The following is a 24,462-nucleotide window of genomic DNA, read 5'->3' as shown; positions in this document are numbered from 1 at the left end:
AGTAATAATAATAGTACCAAAATGTAGATTAAATTCTCAATTAACCAACGAAGAATGAATCTATTATAAGGTCTTCATCCCATGCATTTCTTTTGATCCATGGGTTTCCATTGTTACGGTTCACATCAGAACCAACATTTCTGCGATCCGAGTTCTCATCGTTGCTTACACTCATGTTTCCATTAGTAACTGGACTCTCACTACATTCATTGTTATTTTCGTTTTTGTTTCTATTAGAGTCGTTTTCGCTGTGATTACTTGAACACTCGTCAACAGAACTTCTGGATCCAACAACAGAGGCCGAAATGTTTTCTGTTCCAGGTGAGCTCAAGTGACTTGTATTGCTATTCTTCCCAGAAGTCGTCGTAGGATGGCAGCTTCCTCTTTCACCCCCTCCAATACCTAAACTCTCACTGCTTTGAGAAACATTAACACCTGCTATATTTTCATTGGCATTCATTACTGGAACTGTTTTACCATTAACAGAGGAACCGCTGTTAGCACCGCAAGTATCAACACTAGTATTATTAGAAGTAGGCATCATACTAGTATTGGAATTAGGGGATGCAGTGGATGTAGAGATCGTACCACCAATATTAGTGTTATTGCTTGACGTGCCAACAGCACTAGCCAGATTGGAATTAGTATTCATTGATGAAGAACTCATTGCTTCATTGCTTGCAGAAGAATTCCAGCAATTCTCTTCAATAACTGGAGAAATACACCCATAGGAATCTGAGATTCCTAAAGTATTGAAGTGTCCAGAATAAGGATTTCCCGATGCTGGAAATCCCATAGATATTGCTTGAGCTGATTGTGAAAGTATCATTGGTCCTTTTGATGGTATCCCATCTCCCTGTGGAGGTGAAGTAGATGCAGAAGAGGAAGATGATGAAGACAAAGATGATGGCTTTCCTGATTTACCTGGGTCAGCCAAACTTGATTGAATTGAATAAGCAATTCCTCCTCTTGCAGGAACAGGATCTACCGGATAGGGAGTCTCTGAAATTGAATGCAATATGCCAGAAACTACTTTTCCAACCCCAATCAATGATTGTTGCTTATCTGGAGAAATAATGGCTGAACAGGAATTAGCTCCAACAGAAACAGGAGATGAAATTGATGGAGAAGAAATCTCTGAAATCATCATAGGAGTGGAAGATGAAGTGGCGGTAGAACTTGCCGAAGAAATCAGTTGTCCAATAGACGGAGACGAAGCCAACTTTGTATTGCTCATATTTCTAACTCCACCACATGCACTGCCAACAGCTACTCCAACCCCTCCATATGATGAAACATTTAGTAACTCATCGCTTTCAAAAGACTTTTGAACCTGATCATGCCCAAAGCCTCCCAATGGAATGCATGCTCCAGCCAGTCCTCCAGGGGTATTTGAGGGAGTGGTAGAGGCAGTAGAAGAAGTTGAGATATCTAAAACCTTCTGAGACATAGAATGATCCTTAAACCCTGGCTCCGGACCCATAAAGCCAACTCCAGAAATAGAAGGATGCAAAATAGGCTTGCTATTTGGGGACTGACTTGCAATAATAGAAATCTTTCCGGCACATGGCTTTTGATCCGGAACTGAAGCTGAAAATTCCGCATTCCCAAAGGCTATCATCCCATCTATTGTGGAATAGACCGAACTCTCCGCAGATCTAGACTCTCCTTCACCTTCCTCATTCTGAGATACCGCCCTTGGAGACCTTGATTCCATTCCGATCATTGTCTCAGAAATTCTTCCTCCTTTCCCTCCCCCCAATCCACCAGTGTTATGCACATTTCCTGTTGTTATTGTTGGAATCTCGCTCAAAACTTCTCCAATTTTCGACGTGTAGTTACTCGAAACCTCCAAGTCAGACACACCGTTACCCTTATTCATTACCTTGGTAGGAACGCAACCTGGAATAGATGCTACAACAAGTCCTCCACTTGCTGCAGCCGCTGGTCCTCTACCAACTTCCCTCTCCATCTCTACCCGAGATGACCTTCGCTTCCTCCCAGTTCTACACCTCGTACCCCCTCCGGATCCACGGGTATCCTCATAAATACCATTAGAGTTATATTTGCAAACACAGTCCACACCTGACTTCACGCATGCAGGACGCCCACACGAACCGGAACTTCCCGCCATACCACTTCCGCACCGTATGCATTTGCTGTGGGCGGTATTTTGTTGTCCATTAGGTCCATTTGGGTTCGAATATAGGTATCTGAGTCTCCATTCCTCAGCTAGGCGCTTGGCTTCGTAGAATCCGTATTTGTTGACAGAAAACGATTTCTGTTGTCTATTCTTTGAAGGACCATATACAGCTCGCCATTCTCCTTTTTGGAAATGGTAGTAAACTTGCTGTACATGTGTAAAGTAATCAGTCTCGGGAACCCCTTGAATAAGCTTGGCATCAACTGGGATTTGGGATCTGAATCTTACAATGGTACCAGGAACTAATGTGCTAACAGTTGAGGAAGAATTCTGCCCCGGAGTTATTGTATTAGTGAATTTGACATTTCTTTTACCTCTACCTGAAACAGGAGGATTGCTGTTATTGTTGTTGCTGTTGTTGTTGTTGCCATTGCTACTATTAAATATCTTCACAGTTATCAAAGTTTCTTGGGCTAAAGTATTTCCTGAAACTCCCCCTTGAACAGGAGTTCCTCCCCCTGGTAGAAGCCCTCCTCCCAAAGATAAATTATTATTCGTAGCTTTCAGATCAGTCTGAACTTCTCCAATGCTTACAGGAGTGTTTGTAGAAGCAACTGTTGAAATTGAGCATCTTGAATTCGGAGTCCCAAGCTTGGAAATCCCAAAATGTCTTGAGAGTCCACTTCCCCCCCCACAAATACCTAACCCAACATCGTTTAAGTTAATATTCCCTCCAAGAGTAGAAATAGTCTTTTCAGCCCCTCCTGAAACTCTTACAATATACTCAATATTAGAAAGTAGTTCCAGTGCTCGGGTATAGTAAAATTTGCCATAATCCAAGTCAAAAAATGGAGATTTGGGATTAAGTAGATGGCTCTTCAACCATGTATAAAGACTCATCAGAATCTCTATTGAAAGCTGAAAATCCTTTCCAACCACCAAACTGCCCTCCTTCACCACTCTCAATGGACAATAATTCGATTCAGTATTCCTTTTATAAACATAAATCGGTAGTGTCAAGTCAATACTGCATTTTACTGCCAACAAAAAGCATGGAGTTTTGGTTGACAACTCAAAATTGGACATCCCAAGCTCGACAAGATCTGGCCTACAAGCAAAAACTTGCTTTATACTGTTAGTGCTCTTAACCTCCAGCTCAATTATGGCCTGAATCTCTCCAACCTCCAAATATGGGTTCAATATAAATACATTTCCAGGAACTCCAATCGGAGACTCTGCTACTATTCCACATCTTGGTATCCTCCTATTAATACAGACCTCATCATTCTTCAATTCGATATCCGTATTCAACGATGTTTTTGTTGCATTTCCTACCGGAATATTGTGAGACTCATTTTCCAAGAAATTTGAGTTTGAACTCAATACACAACATGTCACAACTCCATTATTCGCGACTCTTCCATATGTTAATTCTATCATGCGCGCCAAAACAAAGCATGCGGACTCTCCATACAATAAAAATCCAATACCGATATCGTGTGCGCGCCAATCTTCAAATTGTTTTGGGACTTCAACACGTAAAGGCTTAGAGTCTGGTGAAGCAGAGATCTTTTGTGAGTTTGCATCCACATTCTCGTCTTTGATATTCGGTTTTGAAACTAAACTAAAGCTCCTACCTTGAAGTGGATGGCTTTGCTTTTTAAGAGCTAATGATGAGTGAGCAGATACTATTGTGTGGCATCCATTAGTGGGATTTCCAAAGTTCTTTTGGATAAGATATGAGAGAGAAGGAGTAATAGAATGAAAATCATAGCTTTCCATCCGAGAACCTTTTACAAGGAAACCTTCTCTAAATAAGAAATGTACAAACTCTTCTGTTTCACCCCGCCCCACATTGACCGTCGCTCCAGCGTTTGAAGTAGAAATTGATGGCGATGATATAGGTAAATTTCCCTTTTGAATCGAGTTTGTCATTATTAACAAAGTGTCTCTCTTCCAAAAAGCCTACTTTTTAAAATAGTTTTACGATTTATATATTCTCTATATAACGAATAAGTATTAAAAGCGTTACTTTATAATATAACAATAAATCTTTATAAAGCGTTATCTCGGTTAATTACCATTAATACATTGAACTTTTTTATTTGAGCAATTATTTCAATATCTGTTTATTTCTCTCTATTTCTCTTTCACCTAACACACTCCTTAATGTTTTTCTAGTGATAAATAATCGAATGAATGTATGAATGAATAAACGAATGTATTTTATGTATGTATGAATGAATGAATGAATGAATGAATGAATGAAAAAGATAGGATAAAGAAGGAAAGAGAGAAAGATCTTGACTTGTTCTATATCTTGGCTGATATTATTTATGATTAAAGAACTTTAAGAAATAAATGAAGTTTTTACCTTGAAGCTCACAGGGCTTGCTTTCACAAAAAATGTGAGACTAAAATTCTCTCCTTAACTATCCAGATATTTAACCAGCCTCCGAATAATTAATTCTTAATCTTGTTTACTGTTCCCTTTCAGCTCCACTAAATGTATATTTCAATATATTTTATTAACATCTAGTAGACGAACACAAATCATGTACTGTTTTGATTGTGTGAGGGATATTTCTTGGGCTTATAAATTAAATTAACTAGTTAACACTTGTTTTGTTAATAATAAATACGCATATATATATTACTTTTTGGTATTAACAATACGTGTATATATATTTATATATAATGCTTGGATATATATTTGAATATATATATTCAAATATAAATCAACTCATATATTTAACATATACATATATACATTATGTATATATGCAATATACTCTTAATTTTACTAGACTTGACTTGAAATTTCCGCTTTTAACTTTATTTATATTACTAATTAATTTTCCCAATGCTTACTCTGACTTTAAACTTATATCTTTTATTTATTCGTTGTTCCAATTTAAATATACTTATTTAATTATCTATGGTCCACTATACGTATTTCTTATTTATTCACAATGATGCTTCTACCCCTCTCACTTTCTTGCATTATTACAGTTTTTTCATAATACTTTTATATATGTTCCTCTATTTAACGATTACTTACAAGTCTACTTCATCATATCGCCTTACCGGATAATCTACTCTCTTATTAACATGCTCGGTATTTTGTAATATATTATCTCCCGATAATGAGTTCCCGCCCAAAAAACTCCCCACAATGAGCGGGAACGCTATTAATCATTCAAAAAATATGCATACTAGTACCTATATAATCTTAATCAGTATTGAAAAAAAAAGTTGAAAATAATCATCTTAGTAACAATGAACTTGCTCTTCTTTAATCAAGTAATTCAACTTTTTTAAAAAAAAATTTTAAGTTACAAATCTCCCACTTAAATTGTAAATTACCTTTTATCATGCTATTCGTTGTCACCAGCTTTCTTCATATTCAAGATAAATATTAAAATTTTTAAATGCATATTCGCATTTATCACAGGATAACTTAATTTTTTCCAAATAGAATCTTCTTATTCTTTAATTATGCCAAAAACTGTATTCACATTTCTATTGGCTAAATAAAACTCGTCATCTCAAAATTTGCCGCCCAATTCATTTATATCCTTTAAATTTAAATTGTTTTAATTTAGATTAAAATAACAAGTAAAATTACTTATAAACCTAATTATTCTTATCCAATGCTCTGAATATCACTATAAGAGGATTAGAGTACAAAACAAATCATTAATTATTAAAGAATGAACTCATCTTGTGGTTTAATTAAAATAAGATAAATACAACATTACCTCCAATTAAATTTTATCAACCAGGTCTTCTTCTCTATTAAACTACTAAAAAAGGCTTAAGTTTCAAAAAAATGAGTAATGCATCAATTGAAATTCACGATTCTGGCTTTGACTCTCTCAAAAAAAATAGAATCTCTAAGATTCACTCCTTGTCAGAATTACTTAAAACAAATTACGAACCTGAGAAGAAAAAAGTTGTTTCAGATAATTCAATCACTTTAGATGATATTCAGAAGCTGAATTCGGAATCTTTATCCGATCAAAAAAATGATCAAGAAGAATACTATCTTGAATTTATTAAAGCATTAAAGTCCAATAATTCCGACAATACTGGGAATACAAACCAGAATTTTAATCCCTCGTCTTCTCAATCAGAACCAAAAATTGATTTTGATGATGACTTTGAGTTATCTGATCAAGAAGATGATTATTTCGAAAAGGAAGATTATCAAAATGAAAGTAATTCATTATGCCATATGAATCCAAGTTTAAGTAAAATTGATGAACTTCTCTCTCTAGATAAAAAGAAGAGAATTCCTGAAATAAACCACAAACTATTCAATTACTCACCAATTATTAAAAATTATTACAAAGAAGTTAATGAAATTAAAAAGCTTAAACAACATGAAGTTGATCATATTAGAATTACCAACAATGGTATTCACATTAAAAAAATCAGAAATATTAACAAAACTTCGAACGACTCAAATCAACCATATTCTTCTATTAAACCAATATTCAACTTTTCACAGTGTGGATTACCACTTCCAATTCATCATTATCTTAAAAAAAAAAATATTATCAAACCATTTCCGATTCAAATGCAATCAATTCCTATATTAATGTCTGGATATGATATGATTGGTATCGCGGAGACTGGTAGTGGGAAAACTTTAGCTTATATTCTTCCTCTTATAAGACATGTACTGGTACAATCAAACAATAATTATCCATTCAATACAAATATGGATATCCAAATAAATAAGAATACTAGTCTTGTTAGAGCGATGATTATCATTCCAACCAGAGAACTTGCTCTCCAAGTCTATAAGCAAACTACTCAGCTTGCAAATCTTGTAGATCTTACCACCAATATTATTTGTGGTGGGCTCAGTATTAGTCACCAACTTAATAAAATCAGATCAGGATCAGATATAGTAATTGGAACTCCTGGTAGAATTATTGATATTATGGCTCTATTACATAAAAAAATCGTTATTTTTCAATTTATTTCATTTTTAGTCATTGATGAAGGGGACAGATTATTTGATATGGGTTTTGCTCCCCAGCTTCTCAGTATCATAAGTATCATAAGGCCTGACAGACAAATTGCCATATTTTCTGCAACTTTCCCAAACATTATTGAACAATTTACAAATAAAATACTCCATAATCCAATACAAGTAATTGTTGGAAAAAAAGGCCAAATGAACCAGAATGTTAAACAGTACATTGAGTTACTTAATAATGAAAATGATCAATTTTTAAGATTACTCCAACTTCTTGGTGAATGGGCAGAGTTTGGACTTATTGTGATTTTCTGTAATAGACAAACTGATGTTGATGAACTTTTTGCCAAACTTATTCCTTTTGGCTATAACTGCCTAACCTTACATAGTGGTCAAGACCACTATGATAGACATTCAAATTTAACCACTTTCTCAAAGACCAACATGAACTCTAACCCACCTCCTCCGTCAGGCCAGAACATTCTTATAGCAACATCAATATTCTCCAGAGGACTTCATGTTGACAATATTCTACTTGTTATTAACTTTGGAGCTCCTCACCATATTGAAGATTACATTCACAGAATTGGAAGAACTGGAAGAGCTGGAAATTTCGGCACCTCTTTTACTCTTTTATTACCAAATGAAATACCCCAATCTTTTGATTTAATTGAGCTTGCCATGAAGTATTCAAATAATAGTACTTCAAATAGGCATATATATGGGAGTATTCAGAAAAATGATGATAATAATGGCAGTAATACTACTCCCTGTAACTTTGGTGATGATGACAACACTATAATTATTCAGCCAGAGATTATACAGATTTATAACGAGTTGATCCTAAAGAACAAGAATTCATCATCTATATCAAGTAATAAGTCGTCAAATAAGAGAATTCGAAACTTTGGGTTTGGAGGTAAGGGATTTAAATTTTCTAAGGATGAGAAAAGCTCCCTTCAACTTCTTAAAGATGATACTAAAAAAGCCCTTGGACTTATTCCTGATACAACAAATATTACTGAAGAACAAATCTTTATTAACCCAAATTATGATGATGAAGCCACTAATAATAATAACTTAACTTCATATACCAATTCACAATCTTATCTTGAAACTGTTCAGATGACAGAAGCTGAAAAAGCTTTGCAACTTGCCGTAATAAATGCTGCAAAGCTTAACAATACATGTAATCTCCAAAAACCAAATATAATTAGTGTTACTGATCATAGTAATCCAAACTCAATAACAATTCCAAATAATCTTCATCAAGTTGTTAATGGCAGAGTCATTGGAATCTTTGAAATTAATGATTACCCTACTCTAATAAGACAAAAAATAGTCCATAAAGATATCATCAAAACTATCAACGAAAACTGTGGAGTTACATGCCAAGTTAAAGGTATATATATTCCTCCAGATTCCTCTAACCCTTCAACCAAATCTGTTCATATTAGCGAAAAGAAAAAGTTGTATATTGAAATTAACGGTCCAAACCATCCAAAAGTTCAAAAAGCTATTCACGAAATTAATCTCATAATTTCTTCAATAAAACAACAATCGAATATGATTAAACCTTCATTTACCACTGGGAAATACACTCTTTCAAGTTTAATTAAAAAATAAAACTTTTTTTAAATTTCAAACTAAATTTCTGCCGCATTCACATGCACTTCTGCAAAAACACATGCAAATTCGCTCTTCAATTTTTAAATGCATATGGACGCATTAAAGTATTTTCAATTTTAATTTAAGTATACCAATATAAATATTAGGAATTATGATTTGTTTTAATTAATATTTAAATATGCTCGAATAGTATAAATTATTGTAATTAATTAATAGATTATTAAATTATCCTTCAAATATAAAACTTTAAATCGATTTTCAGCATTTTATTTGATCAAAATTTAACTTTAGGTACCAATTTTTTTACGCGTTGAGCGCCAAATGCGCCCCTCTTTTTGTTTTAGAATAATAATTTTTAATCTGGTTTATATACAATATAATTTTAATTTGACTATTTATTTGAATCAATACCTTTAACTCACAATAAAATCAAAAAGCGTTGGATTTAAAAACTGAATAAATAACAAGAATTGAAAAAGAAATAATTTAATATTAATAATCCTATTTTTTAATTACTAATATTGTTTGGTAATTTTCAAAGCTGCTATTCCAAATTACAGGTTATAAATATTTATTCATAGCCAGTAACTTGTAATTATTATTAATACCATTTCTTATACCTATATTTATAAGTAGTAATTACTTTCAATTACATTAATATTTTCTTTCATTTACTGAAGTTTAGATTTTAACCCCAACTGATAAATATTCATAATACATCAAAAATATGTCCACAAATAATAAAACCAAATCAGATAATAAATCAAAGACGGGACAGTACGAAGGCAAACTTCCAAATGCCATTCAAGGACAAGTTGTTACTAGATTCCCTCCAGAACCTTCAGGCTACTTACATATCGGGCATGCAAAAGCTGCATTGTTAAATTACTATTATGCAAATAAATATGAAGGTAAATTACTTTTGAGATTCGATGATACCAATCCTGTTTTGGAAAATGAGGAGTTTCAAGAAAGTATTGAAACAGATTTGAAAATACTTGGAATAACTCCATTTAATGTTTCATTCACATCGGATCATTTTGATACTATAATGAATTACTGTGAAGAAATGTTTAAATTAGGTAAAGCATATGTTGATGATACATGTGTTGAAGTTATGAGAGAAGAAAGAGGTAAAGGTATTGAAAGTAAAAATCGCAATAACACGGTAGATGAGAATCTTAGACTCTGGAAAGAGATGATAGACGGAACGGAACATGGACTTAAATGTTGTGTTAGAGCAAAAATTGATATGCAATGTAAGAATAAATGCATGAGAGACCCAGTTCTATATAGATGCGTACTCACTCCACACCATAGAACAGGAACAAAATACAAAGTTTATCCAACATATGATTTTGCTTGCCCAATTGTTGATAGCATTGAAGGAGTAACTCATGCATTAAGAACTAACGAATATTCTGATCGAATTGAACAATATAACTGGGTTATTAATGCTCTAGGATTAAGGCCAGTTAAAATTTATGAATTTTCCAGACTTAATTTTGTTAATACAGTCCTTTCAAAAAGAAAGCTGACTTGGATTGTCAATAACGGGTTTGTAGAAGGATGGGATGACCCAAGATTCCCCACTGTTAGAGGAATTGTAAGAAGAGGACTTTCCCCAAATGCCTTATTACAATTCGTAACAGAACAAGGGCCATCTAAAAATTCCAACCTTATGGAATGGGATAAACTCTGGACTATTAATAAACAACTTATGGATCCAATAGTTCCAAGATTCTTCGCTGTTGGGCAAGATGCTGTAGTTTTAAATCTCAGTGAAGCACCAGAAGAGCCATTAATTAATCAGCGCGACCTGCACCAAAAGAATCCTGATCTTGGTAAAGGCCAAATAGTTATGTATAAGTCAGTTTTGATTGATAGAGATGATGCAATTCAAATTGTATCTGGGGAGGAAATTACACTTATGAAATGGGGAAATGCTATAATACAGGATATTTCTAAAATAGATAAACAACCAACCGGTATCTTTGAAGGTAAGCTCAATCTTGAAGGTGATTTTAGATCAACTAAGAAGAAGATCCATTGGCTTGCAAACCTCCCTTCAGTGTTGACTAAATGTATTCTTAGAGAATATGATCATTTAATTAACAAAAGAAAGCCAGAAGAAGGTGATGAAATCCAGGATCTTGTCAATACTGAATCTCTTTTCGAAACACCTGCGTTTTGCGACCCACTAATTAGAAATCTTAAAGCTGGAGATAGACTTCAACTTGAAAGAAGAGGCTACTTTATTGTAGATAAACAATTCTGTTCTGATAAGCCAGAAGAACCCATTATACTGATTAAGATTCCAGATGGAAAGTCGAAAGCTTCCTCTACAATCTCATCCAAAGTTGATGCTCAAAAATTGGCTAAGGGAAAGAATTAGATTCTTTTTTTACCTTTAATTATATATTGGACTTATTTCTCTTGTTATTTATTTTTAATTTAATATAGAATAGGCTTTAACATTTTCATGATTTTATTAATATTATATTTAGTCTGTTCATAATTTTTTTTTGCAATATTCTGTTGATATTTCCTTCCAAATTTGATCATATTCTGTCTCAAATTTGCTTTCAGGGGTTACAATGCTAAAAGAGCATGGATTAAAGTCTGGATTTATAAAATGCTGATCTTGTTCGTTAAATGACATAATTTCCATAAAAGCTGGGTGGAAGTTCATATTTGATGTATTCAAATTCCAGTTGTCAACGGAATCCCATATAGAGTTGATGTCTTTTTGCTCTAATTCTTGAATGTTATTCATTTTAGATTTACTTAATGTAGGATTTTGATGTTCGGAAATTAAAAAGGTATCCTTTTTATTTTTTGTAACATCTAGATACGATTTTGGATTTTTATTATTTCTATTATCATAATTTGGTTTATTTCCACTTCCGACAATACTAGATAATAATAAATACGGATTTTTTAAAATACCTTGTGAATGATTCTTGATTACTTCTTCAATAGATTCTCTTACCTTCTCTGGAGCTCTAATTTGCTCAATACCATGTGAAAAAGGGCAATAATATCTATTACAATTTGGATATAGTGAGCACTCTTTAGTCTTATACATAAGTGGATGATATAACTGCTCCTCCTTTGAGTGAGCAAATGTACATAACTTCCCTTTTTTGCACCTTCTTATCAAATTCATCTTTTCATTGCTCTTTACAAAACATATTTCTGGGCATAATTTAGGTGAATAATAATGATCATTTGGATTCCTTCTCTGCCATGTCAAGCAATGACTAAATGGACAGCTGTCAGAATTCTTACACTTCCCCTGCAAATGAGAACTGCATACCACAGTTCTAAATACATATAACTCGTATATTGTTAATAAATAATGTTTCTTATTTGAGTCTTCTGTTCCGTGAATATTGCTAATTAAGGCATTTTTTTCAATACCTTGATTCAATGATTCTGTTTGATTTACCTCGTTTTCCAATTCTCTTTTAACAATAACACTTCTATTATAGTTCAATGAATTGCGATCTTTTCTCATTATTAATAAAATTAATTATTTCAGTTTTTTCATCCCTAAACTACAAAAAAAAAAATTTTATATTATTAAAAAATTTCAATTAGTGATTCCTCCACAAGGAGTTATTTCACACGTCATTTTTTTAATTTAATTGCCACGTAATGCAAAAATACCGTTAATATAAGCATGGCTGCATGCATGTATCCACATTAAAAAAATACATATATATAAATTAATTTTAAAGCAAGAAAAATGGGAAACAAACTAATTAAATGATTTATATTCATTAGAAATTGTTTTTAATCTTGTCAAGGCAGATTTTAAGCTAGAAATATTTTGATCATCAGAATCTTCACCTCTAACTTCAATAGCTGATTTAATATTAACCGAACCATTATTCTCTATCAAAGAATCAGATTCATCATCATCAACATCATCATTGATGTCATTACTCCTTTTTAATTCGAAGCTATCAACTTTATATGATATCTTTTCCATTAGCTCCTTAGAAAATTGCTTATATTTATCCGAGTTTGCACCAGTCAAATATTTACCTTTAATAATATTGCTATATTCACTTTTCTTAGTTTCCTTAAAATTTAGTTGTTTCTGGAATGCCAATTGCTGACGAAGAATAAGCAACTCACTTTCTAGAGAACTGATTTTAAATAAATAATCTTCGCATTTAGAATTAATCTCTTCCACTTTAGGTTTCCAGACTTTTTCTATCTCCTCTCTAGCTGCGGACTTAATGTTTTTAATATCATCTTCTACTTTGCTAGAGAGAAATTCACACTTTTCCTTAAGAGTCTTAATTTCCATATCTCTAGCCTCAATAATAAGCTTGGAGGACAAAAGATTCATCTGAATAGACTGAGCATCCTTTTCATATTCTAATTCCAACTTCTGTTTTTCTTTGGATATCTGTATTACCTGCTTTTCTAATAGTTTTGTTTGTTTATAATAGCGATATAATCTTAGCATCATTGCTGTACCTGTCATTCCTTCTAATTCTCCTAGAGTTGCTAATTCATCACCACTCATTTGAGGAGGTGAATGACGAAATAAAAGAGAATTCATTTCTTCAAACTCAATATTTTCCTGAGCATTGAAAACTTCACTTTTATCGTGAAAAACATTCTTTTTAAACGGAATTAACGATTTCCCTATTTGATTATTTAGGCCATCATCATTTTTTTCAATTGATTGTAGCTTAATCTGATTTTGTTTGAATGACCGAATCCTTCCTTGAAGCTTTACAATCTTATTAAAGCTATCACTCTCATTCTTCACTTTAGTTATGCTTTTTGACTCCTCAACAATCTCCAGCTCTGTATTAAATGGCTCAATATTTGATACATTAACATTATTCTTTGAGTTCATCAACTTTGTAATATTAAAGTCATCAATATTCCATTCTACTTCATTTTCCAAATTGACACTAGAGGATTCACCAAAAGTGTAACAACTTATAACATCATCATTTCCATTGTAACCTGGAACATTTACACCTCTTTCAACTTTATCAGCATTCACCATTTTCTCTTTTTCTACGCTTTCATTCAGCATCCTTCTAAGATAGTTAATCTCAGTTATAAGTTCGGACTTTTCTAAAGAGTTTTTATTTAATTCCGATTCTAGCTTATTTGAATAACTCCTCCAATCCTTATCTTTCAATAGAAATTCCTCAACTTGATTTTCTGTTTTCAAATACATACTATATATTTTTGAAACAATAAATGCGATGGTTTCTAGAAGATGTTCTCTTCTATAAAAATCAATATCCATATCACATCCATTTTTAATTAAACTTTTAGTAATTTCTGTAAAATTTTGTGGTTGTCCTATAAATTTCATTACAACGTTTCTCAATTCTACAATATCAAACTTCAATTCAAGCAATACTCTTTTTAAAAATTCACATTTTCGGCCTATTAAATAACTCCTACACAAATCCTCTCCAATTGACTTATTTTTATAATTTTCAATATCATTCTTGAACCTATCTTCCTTCTCAGTCTCAGAATTCAACTCCTTGTCCATTTTTTCACACTCATATTCATCCTGAGTATCTGAATTTTTAGCATAGTTGTTGAGCAATTTTGGGGCAAAATTATAATCGTTAAAAGCCAAATCATAGAAACTTTTATCATTCTCGATCCTTATCTCATCTTGAATTTTTTCAACGCTCTCTGTCGCGTCACTACCCACGTTATGCATGCCAATAGTAATATTACCGGTGTTTGCATGCTCGCACATATTTTCATCCACATGAGTTTGAACCGATCTATCCAATTTTAACTCAAAGTTTGAACTTGTTTGGATTCCAAGATTACCAAGCTTTTGAATATTAAGCTGATTTTTTGGGTATAATATCTGAACTTTTACTAAATTTCTTTTCAATCTTAATCGAGTTTGTTCATATTTCTGTTCAAACTGAGTAGATTTTGCCTCCATTGCCTCAATTTCATGCATTGAAAGGCGCGTGCTGGTGCAAGAAGAAATCAAAATTGGCCTTTGAGTTAAATGTCTGATATTTGCAACTATCGATTTGTTCTTCTCCATTTCAAGCTCTTCTCTTAATTTTATCAATTTCTCTTGTAATATAGAGTTTTCAGAAACCAGCTGGATGATTTCGGTATCGCTTCGAATTTCATCAAAGCCCTCTTTAATGTTCAAGCAAACTTCCAAATTTGTTTGTAGGTTCTGTGGGCTGTATTCAGAAATATATTGTTTATTTTCAGGTAAACCTACAAAAATAGGAACTGAATCATTATTCACAAATTCTCTATCTTCCTCAAGTTTATATCCTTTATTCCTACTTATTACCATCTCTGTTTCTAATCTTTGCAGTTTTCTCATTGCTTCAAAATATTTCAGCTTGTAGCTTTGAAGCTCCAAAATACTATTTTCACCAAAGTATCCTAAACTTGAATCATTGACATTTTTTTCTCTTAATTCTTGTCTAAGACGCTGATTCGCATTTCTCTCAGCTTCGAGCATTATTTCCAATGATTGTTTTGTAGATACAAAATCCAATTCTAGCTTCTCATATCTCTGTCTTGATTCTGCTAAAGCTTCATCCTTCTCCACAATTTCCTTCTGCAGTTGTAAGTGACTCTCTTCGCTTTCTTTAATTATTTGCTTTAGCCTAATTATCTCAAGCTTAAATTCTGATTTCTCATAACTATAGCTTGTATTTAAATTGTTCAGCTCCTTCTCCTTAATTTCAATCAGAGACTTTAATAAATCAATATTCTTCTCTGTAAGCTTTTTATTATGGGCATTACCACTTGAATAATCAAAATTATTACTCTTTGGTGAAATTACATAAGGAGAAATAGGAGTAGCCACTGAAAGAAACTCATCCTTTGTAGAGGAATCAATGCTACCACTACTATTTAGCTTCCTCTTTCTTACTTCAGTCCTTGAGCCTCCTTTTTTCCCAAATTGGTCCGGGAAAATCAAAATACTGCTTAACAAATTCTCTGCTTTCATGCCTTCGCCAACCTTATTAAACTTCTCCATTTCACTTCTGACCCTTCTAATATTATTATTACCATTACTTGGCCCTCTAATATAATAATCCTCATGTAAAGTATTTAATTCACTCCTTCCTGCAGAAACAGACTTTTGAGCGTTGTTTGAACCAGATTGCTCCAGTTCTTCACCAAAAGTACCAGAAACTCTAGAAGCATCATTAGTATCTAAAGATTTACCTCTTAGTTTCTGTTTTATTCTTAATTTTGGCTTTGGCCTGAAAAATTCTAAAAATGGCTCATCTACTTCAGGAGGCCTATTCAAATTATTCAAAGCTTTAACGCATAACTCATCGTTGTAGTCTACATTTTCGTCAAATTCTCTCATATTACCCAGCTGTATGTGGCTCCTATCTTATAGAAATGCGTTTCTATTCTATCACTATCTGTTAATCACGCCTTTACTTCCCTTTTAATTATTTTCTAATTTTTTTTTTTTAGGTTTATAAGGATTTCATTATATTTAACACAAAATACATTACAACAATCACAGCCAAGAGAATTTCTCCGCCTCTCTCCTAATCCCAGTATAATAATCTCCAGTATAGCTCTTTTACTTTTCTTTTTTCTTTTTTTCTTTTTTTAATTCTTATATCCCAATTTTCCCTCTTCCCTTATAATCTATTTGCCATTTAAACCAGCTTTTCTCCCCACACCACAAACAGCAAAAGTGCACTTTGGCGCCGGCGGTAATATGCGGAAATCAAAAAGTAAATAGATAATTCTTTAAATCAACAAAAAAATAATAATAATAATAAAACAAAGCTGAAGTGAAAGGAAGTACGAATAGAAGGAGCGAGGGAGCGATCGCAAAAGTATACTCATCTGAGAATTAATGGCTCTACTTCAATGAGTTGATTTATTCATGGCTTTAGTCATATTATTTTCATCCTGGACGGCTATATAAATATAACAAATCATTTTGGAACTATGATCCTTTCTATTCTTACATCCATAAAGGAGCTGCTAGTCCCAAAAGGGTCGTTTGGGAATGGTCCCAATTCCAAATTCACTGAAATAGTTGCTTTGATCATCATCTCTTCACTGTTGCTACTTGGGCTTTATTGGGCTTTTATCTTCTTCTTCATTTTTCTAAAAACCGGCCAGCTGACGAATATATCCACATCAATTGCTGTATATTCAAGATTAGAAGCTCCTTCAATGACTATATGCTCCCTTCCGCACGTTTCTCAAAAAGACAGTATATTAGATGCTTATCTTAATGACCGGCTTAAAGTTATCTTAATTTATAAACATGCGAATAAAAATTACTTTAGTTTTCATCCAAACATTAGACAATGCTACTGGGAGAAACGAAGTATGAGTAACCATGAACAATGTTTATGTATTGATATGTGGAATCAGAAATTTTTTGGTAGAAGAAGCAATGCTATTTTAAATCCTCCTTTTTTTCTTTTTCAAAGACCACCTCTTGATGGATTTGATGTAGATAGTATATCTATTGGAATCAAGTACTTGAAACCAATCAACTCCACTAACCCAGATACAGCTTCATCTTCTGATGATAGTTTTATCCTTAATAACCGCACTCAAGTTACTAACGGTACTAGAGAAAGTTACTCTATTAGCGAAACACTAAAGATTGGAATATATGACCAACCTATGATTATTGCAAATCAACACACAGAATCTGTAGAGCCTTCTTGGTTCTATTCTAACATTGGTAATTATGCTCAGGTTTCATTAAAGTTACTCAAGAATTATGTTTTCGATGTAGAAAAGTTTTATTTTTATATAATTAAAGGTTATGTCTCGAGACAAGAAAACGAATATGAAATAGTAGTTTCACAGAAGAATGTAAATTTTAGAATGTCTGAAATAAGGCCTGAACATTGTAGAATGCCCTATTGGATCAGAATTATGAACAACAAGTTCTACCGTAATTCAAGTATTAAAAGATGCATTGAAAAGAGTAGTGCTTCATCACAAGAATACGAAGTTGCAAGCTTTACCAAATTTCAGATAAGTTTTCGAGATTTTTCAGTTACTGAAGTTTTTAGACTCAGTGGAGCATCTGTAATTGCTTCATTTCTTACACTTACAGTCATTTGTCTGTCTGCATTTAACAAACAACTCATTTATGAGTTGCTTTTTCCATACTACGAAGATAGAAATGCCAAATATACTGTAACTACAATCGCTACATTCTTTTCTTTTGGATATTTAAAGAAATATACCGAAGACTAATTCGCTTAGCCTGTTGAATGTAACTTATAAATATATATTTATTTGTATAATTATTTTCACATAAATTGCAATGAACCTTTGTCTTATTTCTTTCAACTAAAATAATCCCATCTCCCCTCCTGTTCCCCTCTTCCTCGATATTTCATAGTAAAAGGGTTTTAAATGCCTGTGTAATTAACAAGGAGGGAAAAAATGAATAAAGAGTGATCTCAACTTAGAACTCTACATCCCAATCGTACTCATCGATCCTGTTTCCTCTAACACTACTAGAGTGCCCTCTGGCACCGCCGGAACTCATATTCAGCTTTGACTTAATGTTATAGGTGTTGGGGCTCAAAGCCCTTTGATCATGACTAACTTCAGTAACGTTTTCAACCTTATTCTCATTTTCTGTGTTTTTTGCAAAAACCCGATACTTTCTAACTAGGGGAGCAACATAACTCCGACCCAACAACCTATCAAAGTTGAAATCTTTAAAAAATACATTGTCCTTGATCTCCTTATAGCCAGTAGCTGAGCATCCCATTCTAACCTCTGGAACTCTACATAATAATCTTTTTATTATATTAACAGTATCAACATCAGTCAAATGTCTTGGGAACACCAACTTTGAAGTCAAAATATCTCTAAAAATCTCCAAGTGATCGACAGCGTCGTTCCCAAATGGAAGACAGCCACATACAAATTCATATAAGCAAACCCCAATGGCCCATGCATCACAGCTTAAGTTATATCCCTTTCCAAGAATGACTTCCGGAGCCATATAATGTGGGGTACCTGCCAAAGTATAACTCCTACCAGCGATCTTTTTTGCACACCCAAAATCAATCAATTTGATGTATCCCTGAGAATCCAATAATATATTTTCAGGTTTCAAATCCCTATATACAATAGATCTCTCATGCAAATACTCAAGAGCGAGTATTATGGAACCAATATAAAATTGAGCTTGGTACCGTGTTAATAAACCAATTCTTTGTATTGCATCGTATAACTCCCCCCCAGGAATTAACTCAGTCAGCAAATATATATTTTCTGAATCCTTAAATGTCCTAACAAGTTTAATAATAAATGGATGGTCATTAAGCGCCAAAATGGACCTTTCTAATTTTACATGTGCCTGCATATTGAGCGCCAAAATTCGGGACTTGGAAATTTTCTTAAGGGCATATTTATTTCCTGATTTAATATTTTCAACCATATAAACAACTCCAAATGTGCCCTTTCCAATCGTCTGGATAATCTTTAAATCACTCATCTGCACTCTAGTTTCCTGTAGTTTTATTCTTTCGTCAAGGTATCGCCTCATTGGAGGCTCAACAATTTTAAGAAAAGCTTCTTTGTCTACAGTCCATAGATGCACCTCAGGGGTTGCAGCCTCAATGGTGGCGGATCTTAGTTCATCGTAAAGCAGAGCTCTTTCGCCAAAGTAGTCGTTTTTTCCAAGATAACGAATGAACTTGTTATTTCTGTAAACAGCTACCTCGCCTGATTGTAAAATGAAAAAAGCAGTTCCTTTGTCACCTTGTACAACAATTTTCTCGCCACTAGTGAACTTTACAAGTCTCAAAGACTTTACTAAAAGACTTAGTTGTTGCTCAGAAACGTACTGGAAGACAAAGCACGACTTGATTGCATCTCGTTTTCTGTTAATCTCAAGTCCAACATCAACATTTTCGTCCCCAAAGCATTCAGAAAGCATGGAAGATGTGATTACTCCAATTTTAGCTTCAGTTTTCATCTCGATTTTGCATGCAAAAGGAATTTTCGGATGGAATACAAAGTCATCCCCGAAGTAGTCCCCTCTCCCCAAATTAACATTGATGTAATCAGAAAGTGAGTAGTTGTTGACGGAACCAATAGATTTATCGATCACCATAGAGGTTAAGCTGCTGGCCCTTCTAGAAAGCCAATTTGATGGAAGAGAGACTTTTACTTCTCCTTCCAAGATGACAAAAGCTCTCATATTTAGTGCTTTAGTTTCTGTTCCAGACAAAATCATATCCTTTTGAAAAGTCTTAATTGAAATCTGATCAAGTAATATCTGCATTTGTGTTTTAGTGAACTGCTTGAATATTGGAGAATTCTGTAAAGATTGTTGAATTAAGTTCTTGCTCAGAACTTGTCCTAAGTTTCCTAAAATCTGTGTAAGAATTTTCCTATTTAAAGTTAAGCATTCGGTTGTTGCACTTGCTATTACTGTTGCAGATCTAGGCTCGTCAAACATAAGGGACCTCTCACCAAAGGCATCCCCCTCATTTAAAGAGCGGATATATTTATCCTCTACAAAAACTCCAACGATTCCACTTTTAATCATATATAGTACATTACCGATTTCCTTCTCTCTAATAATAACTTGGTCCTTAACAAAGATTTCTCTAACTAAAGCCTCGGATAAAAGATTCTTTTGCTTGTCATTTAGGCCTGAAAATATTGACAAGCTTTCAATAAATGCTCTGTTTTCCTCATAATTTCGAGATGAAATGAGTCTCAGTGTATCTCTAAAAGTGGATCTTCCAAGTCCCCAAAGTCCTCCCTTTTCAATAACAAGAATGGTGGCACTCCTTGGAGTATTATGAATTAGTGCCAATTCTCCAAAGGCGGTTCCTTCTGACATTGTGTTGACTCTGCTCCCATTAATCTCAACCCCAAAACTTCCTGTTGAAATGACAAAAAAGTAAAATCCGGACGCTCCTTGTTCAATCACCACCTCCCCTGCCTCATACTCATAGTAGTGCATAGAACTGACCAAAGTAGCGATCTCAGATTCATTCAGTGAAGCTCCTACAACGTTTCCTGCTAAAGCCTTGGAAATAGTTTTTATGTCTTCGTCTGTCTTTTCTCTATCTTTTAAGTGAGATATTACCATATTCCGTTCATAATCATCCTCCATCCCGCCAACACTATTACTTATATTACTCATATTTTTGCTTAAGGCTCCAATTCTTGACTGAATATTCGCTTTTTGTCTATCTCTAAAGAACACCATCTTCTCCTCCGGCTGTTCAATTTCACAGCCCTCCTCCTTTGATAACTCATCATACGTTTCATCCTTGCTTATTTTCCTACCAGAGGAAAATCTGTTCGTTTTTAACTTTGTTAGAAATGACATTTGATCATTTCCATGTTGGTAATCTTAGAATACCGGATTCTTATTTGATACAATGTATGCAAGTGTGTATTCGTATGTCAATTTTTTTTGTGCAAATATGGGAAAGTCTTTTGCACTTCTAAATCTAAATTACGAGTGAAATAAGCTTTCTAACAAAACTATGAGATGTTATTATAGTTGCCTTTAGTTTATACCTCTTCTCACGTTAATACGTATTATTCCTCTTAATTTCCTTTTTTCCAAACTTTCGCTTTCTGCCTTATTTTCAGGTTTTACCCAAATTCTTTTCAGTCGGTTTTTTATTTTTACTTTTACCTGGATATATAAATTATTACAAAATCTCTGCCATTCACTTTTTTTTTTGTTTTAATTTTTATTTTCATGCATGAGGTTTTTAAAAAAAAAATACACGTATGGCGCCAAGGCTTTGTATTAATGTATTTAACAAAATAGTCGAAAATAAATTAAAAGGTATATAGAATATTGGAGATAATTGGTAAAGCTAGTGTGCTAGATTGGCTTTATAACATAGGTTTGATTTATTTGAATTTGTTTGCATATTTATCGAAAAAAGAGGATCTTGAAAAAGCTAAAGTAGACAAGTCCATGAGCTTGAAAAAACTAGATATAAATTAAATAATTAATATCAAGAAAGTAATCTAAATTAAATGCCAATTAATAACTCATCTATAATATATAAAAACAAGGAGGTACTTGAACATGAAATTTCTGAATTGAATTCAATGATTTCTGAATTTCAGCAAGTTTCTCAAGTGCTGAATAGGCTCCCAAATAAGGTAAAACACGAAATTATGGTTCCTCTGGGGCCGTTAGCATTTTCCCCAGGCTATATAATAAATACAAACAAAGTTCTCATGCTTTTGGGTTCTGATTTATATGCGGAAAGGACAACTTTTGAGTCGCAAAAAACCATTAAGAGAAGACTTTCCCAGGCTGAGGATTGCCTTGAAACTATGAAAAAGAATCTTTCTAAGATAGTGGAAGCTCTTAAGCTCAAGGATGAATTTTCGATGGATAGTAATGATCGTCTAAAAACTGAGGCTAAAATTAGGGAAGAAAATATTCAAGATGGTGGCTTGATGAAAAATATTACTTTTACCGATGGAACAGCAGAAATTAGAGAGGAAATTAAAGAAGATATTGATATTTCTAAGAGTTTTATTCCTCCTCCTTTACTTTCTAGTATTGAACAAAAGCCTTATATTCCAGATTTTCATTTAGAGGATCAAGATTCAAGTTTGGAACAAGAATTGGATGAAAAGAAAGATACCCAAGTGGAAGTTTTGGAAACTGAAATATCTAATCTGAATATTTTGCATGAGACAAAAGCCTCTACTGATAAAAAAAGACCTATTTCTATTTTTAAACAAAGAATGTTAGGGAAAAAGTAAGATTTATGTATTCATTATTTACATATTAAGTTATAACGGTACTAATTTAGGGATTTTTTGTTTCCTTTTTTATGGTAATATCCATCTATCATCTGTATTCTTCATGAATTCTTTAATGTTTTGTTCCTATAGGTTTATTTTAAAAATATTTTATTAATTAATACATAATTTTTTTTTTAATTGTTATTAACTTACAGTAATAATATCTGGATAAATACTGTGGAGACTCTCCAAATATAATTTTAATGGGATCTTTTTGAATTCAGCTGGTACATCTTCTCTATTTGAAATAACGTATTCATTTTTTTCTATAGCTCTACTGATTGGGTCAGTTTCTGGTCCACATCTGTTTGCTTTCATCCTAAAGAAATAAGTAAATACGTTGATTATATTTTATATCTTAATTTTAATTGTGTTTATTGGTTTTTACTTACCATCCCATATACGATCTAGCTTCATATTTATATCCTTTGTTACAAATTACATAAGGAACTCCAGTCCGATCCAAGTCAATTAGTGTAATTGGACACAACTCTTTGTCAATAGTTCCCTCTTTAACCATTGCATGAATTCTATTCAATAACTCCTGGGCCTCAAGTCTTCTTCCTACTCTAGAAGCACTTTTTGGTGGACTGAAATTTTAATTTTATTTAATTATAATCACTTTAAATAGAATTTCAACTCCTTTATTAACTTACTTAGAATCTGATATTGCCGATACAACAAGTGCACCAAATCCCAAAACTGTTAATCCTCCAATAATCGATAAGACAAGTAACTGTGGAAGTCTCCTAGGTGGTCCAATATTTTCCTTTAACTGCCGTCTTATAGTTGAAATGCCGTTGTAAATAGCTGGTCCGATAGGCTTATCCAAAAAAACAGAATCTATTTCACTAATTAATTCTGGATACATTACAATATTAAGAGCAGGTTCTACAGATATGCCCCATCTTATTATTGCTCTGTTTTCACTAGTTAAATATACAAAAATAATATCGTTATTACAATCTAAATCTCTCAAATTCCAGCTTTCCAATAATTTGTTTGCAATTTCACCTCCATCTCCCAAATTAGATGGAAGAATAGCAACACCGATATTATATCCTGCCATATTTTCCCCACACTTAAGTACATTTGTGTTCCTAATATCCTCCAACAAAGCGTCAATATAGTCTCCTTCTTCTGTTGATAATAATTTGGATGGGTCGCATATATGGCTTGAAACTTTTCCTTTTCTGCCACTAAAATTTCAAGTTAAACTCTTCTAGGTAATTGGATTCACATTCAAATATTACGTTTAGCAAAAGAATAAAACTAACATAATATATTTGACTGTGACTCCCAAATATTTTTATATTAAATTTTCCAACTTACCATTTTTCTGGATTGTACAGTGGATTTGGAAAATAAGATAATACATTTTCATTATTAATTATTTCGTTTTCTTCTTGTAGAAACCTGAGCTGAATGTTTGGTTTTAGGCCTGAGAACAATTGAAACCCATCAAAAATTTTCTCTCGATTTGTTTTAATCCCAATAATATTATCAGGAAGTGTGATGAGACCTAATAAAAAAATACTAAACAGGTATTTTTTCATTTTCTCATACTAGTTTTATATTATTTCTGGATTGTTATTTTTCTTGAAGACAATATTTATTAAGTTTTTTTTTAAATTATAGTTGTCCACGTTGCATGCATTTTTTTTAAAATTTTAACTGAATGCGAATTTTGTGCATGCAATTTATCTGTCATGAATGAATTTATTAAAAGTAATTAACAGAGAGAATGGTGATAATAATAATAATAATAATAATAATTATTATTATTATTATTATCACCGATTTTAATAGAGGAAAAAAAGAAATTCAAAGTATTAGTTGACTTAATTTTTAATCATTAGATTACTACTGTATTTAACTTTATATTTTC

At 32.8% G+C, this 24,462-nt stretch overlaps 9 protein-coding genes across 9 annotated transcripts; 4 read left to right on the top strand and 5 right to left on the bottom strand.

Moving 5' to 3' along the window:
* Nucleotides 1–40: 40 nt before the first annotated feature.
* On the bottom strand, nucleotides 41–4,078 carry ELE39_000486 (AP2 domain-containing; the record flags this gene model as incomplete). Its single annotated transcript, XM_067343535.1, has 1 exon — nucleotides 41–4,078. One exon carries the CDS (start codon nucleotides 4,076–4,078, stop codon nucleotides 41–43), a length of 4,038 nt encoding a protein of 1,345 aa, XP_067202317.1.
* Nucleotides 4,079–5,975: 1,897 nt separating this feature from the next.
* On the top strand, nucleotides 5,976–8,759 carry ELE39_000485 (Prp5p C terminal eIF4A-1-family RNA SFII helicase; the record flags this gene model as incomplete). Its single annotated transcript, XM_067343534.1, has 1 exon — nucleotides 5,976–8,759. The coding sequence occupies one exon, from the start codon at nucleotides 5,976–5,978 to the stop codon at nucleotides 8,757–8,759; it is 2,784 nt and encodes a 927-aa protein (XP_067202316.1).
* A 730-nt stretch (nucleotides 8,760–9,489) lies between these two features.
* Nucleotides 9,490–11,157, top strand: ELE39_000484 (glutamate tRNA ligase; the record flags this gene model as incomplete). The annotated part of the gene is made up of 1 exon (XM_067343533.1): nucleotides 9,490–11,157. One exon carries the CDS (start codon nucleotides 9,490–9,492, stop codon nucleotides 11,155–11,157), a length of 1,668 nt encoding a protein of 555 aa, XP_067202315.1.
* A 117-nt stretch (nucleotides 11,158–11,274) lies between these two features.
* Nucleotides 11,275–12,282, bottom strand: ELE39_000483 (CCCH RNA binding domains involved in RNA metabolism; the record flags this gene model as incomplete). The annotated part of the gene is made up of 1 exon (XM_067343532.1): nucleotides 11,275–12,282. One exon carries the CDS (start codon nucleotides 12,280–12,282, stop codon nucleotides 11,275–11,277), a length of 1,008 nt encoding a protein of 335 aa, XP_067202314.1.
* Nucleotides 12,283–12,525: 243 nt separating this feature from the next.
* Nucleotides 12,526–16,128, bottom strand: ELE39_000482 (exonuclease SBCC; the record flags this gene model as incomplete). The annotated part of the gene is made up of 1 exon (XM_067343531.1): nucleotides 12,526–16,128. One exon carries the CDS (start codon nucleotides 16,126–16,128, stop codon nucleotides 12,526–12,528), a length of 3,603 nt encoding a protein of 1,200 aa, XP_067202313.1.
* Nucleotides 16,129–16,730: 602 nt separating this feature from the next.
* Nucleotides 16,731–18,008, top strand: ELE39_000481 (uncharacterized protein; the record flags this gene model as incomplete). Its single annotated transcript, XM_067343530.1, has 1 exon — nucleotides 16,731–18,008. The coding sequence occupies one exon, from the start codon at nucleotides 16,731–16,733 to the stop codon at nucleotides 18,006–18,008; it is 1,278 nt and encodes a 425-aa protein (XP_067202312.1).
* A 214-nt stretch (nucleotides 18,009–18,222) lies between these two features.
* On the bottom strand, nucleotides 18,223–21,120 carry ELE39_000480 (cyclic nucleotide (cGMP)-dependent kinase with 3 cNMP binding domains and a Ser Thr kinase domain; the record flags this gene model as incomplete). Its single annotated transcript, XM_067343529.1, has 1 exon — nucleotides 18,223–21,120. The coding sequence occupies one exon, from the start codon at nucleotides 21,118–21,120 to the stop codon at nucleotides 18,223–18,225; it is 2,898 nt and encodes a 965-aa protein (XP_067202311.1).
* Nucleotides 21,121–21,788: 668 nt separating this feature from the next.
* On the top strand, nucleotides 21,789–22,532 carry ELE39_000478 (prefoldin like molecular chaperone; the record flags this gene model as incomplete). Its single annotated transcript, XM_067343527.1, has 1 exon — nucleotides 21,789–22,532. One exon carries the CDS (start codon nucleotides 21,789–21,791, stop codon nucleotides 22,530–22,532), a length of 744 nt encoding a protein of 247 aa, XP_067202309.1.
* Nucleotides 22,533–22,718: 186 nt separating this feature from the next.
* ELE39_000477 (apicomplexan) lies at nucleotides 22,719–24,130 on the bottom strand (the record flags this gene model as incomplete). Its single annotated transcript, XM_067343526.1, has 4 exons — nucleotides 22,719–22,893; nucleotides 22,967–23,164; nucleotides 23,231–23,773; nucleotides 23,907–24,130. 4 exons carry the CDS (start codon nucleotides 24,128–24,130, stop codon nucleotides 22,719–22,721), a joined length of 1,140 nt encoding a protein of 379 aa, XP_067202308.1.
* Between the last annotated feature and the right edge of the window lie 332 nt (nucleotides 24,131–24,462).

The sequence above is a fragment of the Cryptosporidium sp. chipmunk genotype I genome (genome assembly GCF_004936735.1).
Source record: "Cryptosporidium sp. chipmunk genotype I strain 37763 chromosome Unknown contig_12, whole genome shotgun sequence".
NCBI classification, from domain to species: Eukaryota; Apicomplexa; class Conoidasida; order Eucoccidiorida; family Cryptosporidiidae; genus Cryptosporidium; species Cryptosporidium sp. chipmunk genotype I.
The sequence above is the reverse complement of the archived record's forward strand: the minus strand, read 5'-3'. Positions and strand labels throughout refer to the sequence as shown.